The sequence below is a fragment of the Bufo gargarizans genome, chromosome 7 (genome assembly GCF_014858855.1).
Source record: "Bufo gargarizans isolate SCDJY-AF-19 chromosome 7, ASM1485885v1, whole genome shotgun sequence".
NCBI classification, from domain to species: domain Eukaryota; kingdom Metazoa; phylum Chordata; class Amphibia; order Anura; family Bufonidae; genus Bufo; species Bufo gargarizans.
In genome coordinates, this window is record NC_058086.1 from 18,858,909 (window position 1) to 18,862,368 (window position 3,460).

The 3,460-nt window shown below is 42.3% G+C and overlaps 1 protein-coding gene and 1 long non-coding RNA gene across 2 annotated transcripts; both read left to right on the plus strand.

The window, feature by feature from the left end:
- The first annotated feature begins 392 nt into the window (after positions 1–392).
- On the plus strand, positions 393–944 carry LOC122943047. Its single transcript, XR_006390815.1, has 4 exons — positions 393–499; positions 582–643; positions 712–789; positions 874–944. It is a non-coding gene; the product is annotated as an uncharacterized LOC122943047 (long non-coding RNA).
- Positions 945–1,564: 620 nt separating this feature from the next.
- On the plus strand, positions 1,565–2,822 carry LOC122944112. Its single transcript, XM_044302344.1, has 4 exons — positions 1,565–1,778; positions 1,989–2,100; positions 2,215–2,664; positions 2,777–2,822. Exons 1-4 carry the CDS (start codon positions 1,565–1,567, stop codon positions 2,820–2,822), a joined length of 822 nt encoding a protein of 273 aa, XP_044158279.1.
- The last annotated feature ends 638 nt before the right edge of the window (positions 2,823–3,460 follow it).

Sequence of the window (3,460 nt, forward strand, 5' to 3'; positions counted from 1 at the left end):
TAGAGGAAGCTCACCGTTCTGTAGCCCGGCCTACTGACCACCACCTCTCAGTATAACCCGAAATGATAATAAGAAACAATAATGACTGGCTCACAGTAATTTGCATATAATTTCACCATTTAATAATCCATTAAAGTACACCTATAAAAACTAAAACACACAATTTCAAAAGACATAATTCAAGAGCACATGATTTAAAAACCGCAATTCATCTCATCTACTGTATTTCATGTAGTCCTGATGACTACCACCCCTAGCATCCACTATGTACTTGCAGCACATGCAGTGCCTATGTAGTTTTGCATAGGCAATGCATGTGGTGCAAGTACATAGTGGATGCTAGGGGTCGTAGTCCTACAAAATGTTAACTCTCTTTTTTTTTTTTCTCATGTAGTCCAAAATATATGGGCCAAAAAAATGTTTCCAAAGAAAAAAAATAAAAATTTGCCTTGCTCGCAAGAAAAGGAAGGAAGTTTAAATATTTAATCTAGAATGTCAAGTAAGTATTATTTGTGTGTGTTTTTTGTATTAATAATATTCAATAATAATAATCTAATTTAATTTATTTATTTTTTCTACAGGCTCAACATCTTCTACTGAGGCCGGGACCTCTCCTCCAAGACGTCGGCGTAGACATGATACGGTAAAAAAAATTTGGAAGCATTCTGCATTTACATTATGAACGCATTTAAAAAAAAAATTATTTCACAGTCATCATCTGCGGAGGAGAGGCCTCGCGGCCCAGAGACCGCTGGAGAGGAGGAAGTTGGTGGTGGAGGACATGAAGCGGTAAATTTTTAGTATTTTTTATTTTTTTTTGCTCAATATTATGATTTGTATATATTTTTTTTATTATTGTTATTTCTATTATAGGCCGCTCGTCCCGTTGACTCCAATAGAGGTCGTCAATCAAAAGCCAGAGGAAGTCGGGGAGCCCAGCGGCGTTCGTGTGAGTATTTCCTAGAGGAGTATTTTTAATTGCAAATCTGTTAAAAGGAATTCTGTCACCAGGTTTGGGGCTATAGAGATACGGACATGCACGGCTAGATCGCCGCTAGCATGTCCGCAATATATGTGTCCTATAGGGCTGTGTGCTTTTAATTTCTTTAAAAAAGGATTTTATAGATATGTAAATGAGTTTTGTATGTGTCCAAGGGGCTGCACTAACCTTCCTTGTGCCCAGCCGTGCCCAGCCATGCCTGCCTATGAAGGAGCCCAGCACTGTCTATGTCTCCTCCATTCATCAACGATAGATATCCTTAAACTCGCGATGCGCTAGCTCGCGCAGGCGCAGTGCTGGTATAGTGTTCCTTCCCTGTCCTGACATCAGCTTCATAGAAAGAACTGGGCATGCGCGACACATTCAACACTCATTTACATATCTATAAAATATATTTTTTTTTTATTAAAACCACACAGCCCTATAGGACACATATATTGCGGACATGCTAGCAGCAATCTAGCCGTGCATGTCCTATCTCTATAGCCCCAAACCTGGTGATAGAATCCCTTTAAACATAAGATTATAATTAATATATTTTTTTAAATATTTTTAGGGTTCCAGATGCTCTCCACCAGAACGGACGAGGAGGAATTTGGCAGTTGTATTATTGACAATGAACTCCTCATCCAGATGGTGGAGGATAGACCACCACTGTGGGACCACACGGACCGCCGCCATGCTGACCATCATGCTACCCGGCTTCTCTGGCTTGAGATATGCAAAGTCTTAGTGCCTAATTGGGACGACCTCAATGAGAGTCAACGGGAGGAGTGCTGTAAGTATACTGTAGTATAATGCACATGTGTACTTTTCATTCAAAATTGGTTTTGTGTCTGGTTGAAGTTGGTCACTCACTGCTACCTATAGTGAACATCAATAATTTTTTTATCGTTGTTGTAGCAGGTTCAAACAAATACTAAACCATTTTTGATGTCTGAAAAAAAATATTATAATATTAATTTTTTATATTTTTTCTTGTGGACAGGGACTACAATCCTGGTGCGGTGGCGGTCAATGAGGGACCGCTATAAGAAGGACTACAACGAGGAGGTCAAGCGCCCGAGTGGTTTGAGAGCAAGCCAAAAGCGGCTGTACCGGTATGTTTATAATAATTCTGAATGTTAATCTCCAATCTATGTGTGTGGCCTAGGCAGACTGTCATTTGACACTGTTCCCTATTTGTCCATAAATATTTTTTCTTCCCTTTACAGCACATCTAGCAGTACGAGCCTCCTCGTGAAGTCCTTCCAGAGGCCGGAGCACAAGAGGCGGTCCCCGAAGAGCCGCCCACCGCGGGTCCCTTTACGTCCTACTCTAAAAGCTGTTCGGGACCTCAATGTTCCCCTACCTGTGCCCTTTGGCGACTCAACAATGGCCACAATGGCACCACTTTTTGAGGCATTGATGCGTCGCCAGAGGACCGGTAGGAGCCGTCAGGCGGACTACAAGGATCTCACAAGGCTCGTTTACGAGTCCTTGATGGGATTCACCAATAGAGTTGCCGCTTTGGAGGACCAAGTGCGACGTCTGCAGGAGGGGGCGGTGCATACGTCGCAATTGGGTCCTGTGCATCACTATTGGTATTCGTTACTCGCCGTGATGGAACGATTTACGCCCGACCAGTTGTTTGAGGCCCGAAGACAGGTGGACAGTGTCTTGTGGCAAGTTCAGCACCGCCCCACATCCTATCCCCCATCCATCCAAAAAGTATTGTTTCAAAATTGTATTTGTTTTGTATTTATTTTTCATTTACATCTCACATCGCTTTTGAAGCGAACTATACTTGGTTCGCTCCACCAGCGATGGGAGATTACTTTAGTGTATGTAGAAAAGGTCTTTAAAAATTTCCAATCGCCAGTGGAGCGACACAAGTATGTGTCACTCCTCTAGCATTAGGCAGATTACTACACAATAACAGACCTGATAAAATCTACCTGCGCCAGTGGAGCGACACAAGTATGTGTCGCTCCTCTAGCGTTGGGCAGATTACTACTACATAACAGGCCTGATAAAATCTACCTGCGCCAGCGGAGTGGAGCGACACACATACAGTGGAGCGACACAAGTATGTGTCGCTCCTCTAGTGTTGGGCAGATTACTACACAATAACACGCCTGATAAAATCTACCTGCGCCAGCAGAGCGACACAAAGATGTGTCGCTCCTCTAGCGTTGGGCAGATTGCTACTACATAACGCCTGATAAAATCTACCTGCGCCAGCGGAGCGACACATAGATGTGTCGCTCCTCTAGCGTTAGAAGATTGAAAATGGGTATCTAAAAACACAATAATATAACATCATCAGTGTAGCAAAGCAAGAATGTGTTTCTCTTCTATCGTAGTAAAAATAATATATTTAATTAAAATTTCAAGTACTTTGAAAAACAATATTTATTGAACCACAAATCCAATTGAAAACTAATACAAAAAACTGGGGGGCGTGGCCTTACCGAGCTC

Bases quoted from the DNA above. Each gene is read 5' to 3' on its own strand.
- LOC122944112 (XM_044302344.1), top strand. From the start codon at position 1,565: ATGCTCTCCACCAGAACGGACGAGGAGGAATTTGGCAGTTGTATTATT. The intron at 2,101-2,214 runs GTATGTTTATAA...TTCCCTTTACAG, and splicing joins AGCCAAAAGCGGCTGTACCG to CACATCTAGCAGTACGAGCC. The intron at 2,665-2,776 runs GCAAGTTCAGCA...TCGCTTTTGAAG, and splicing joins CAGGTGGACAGTGTCTTGTG to CGAACTATACTTGGTTCGCT.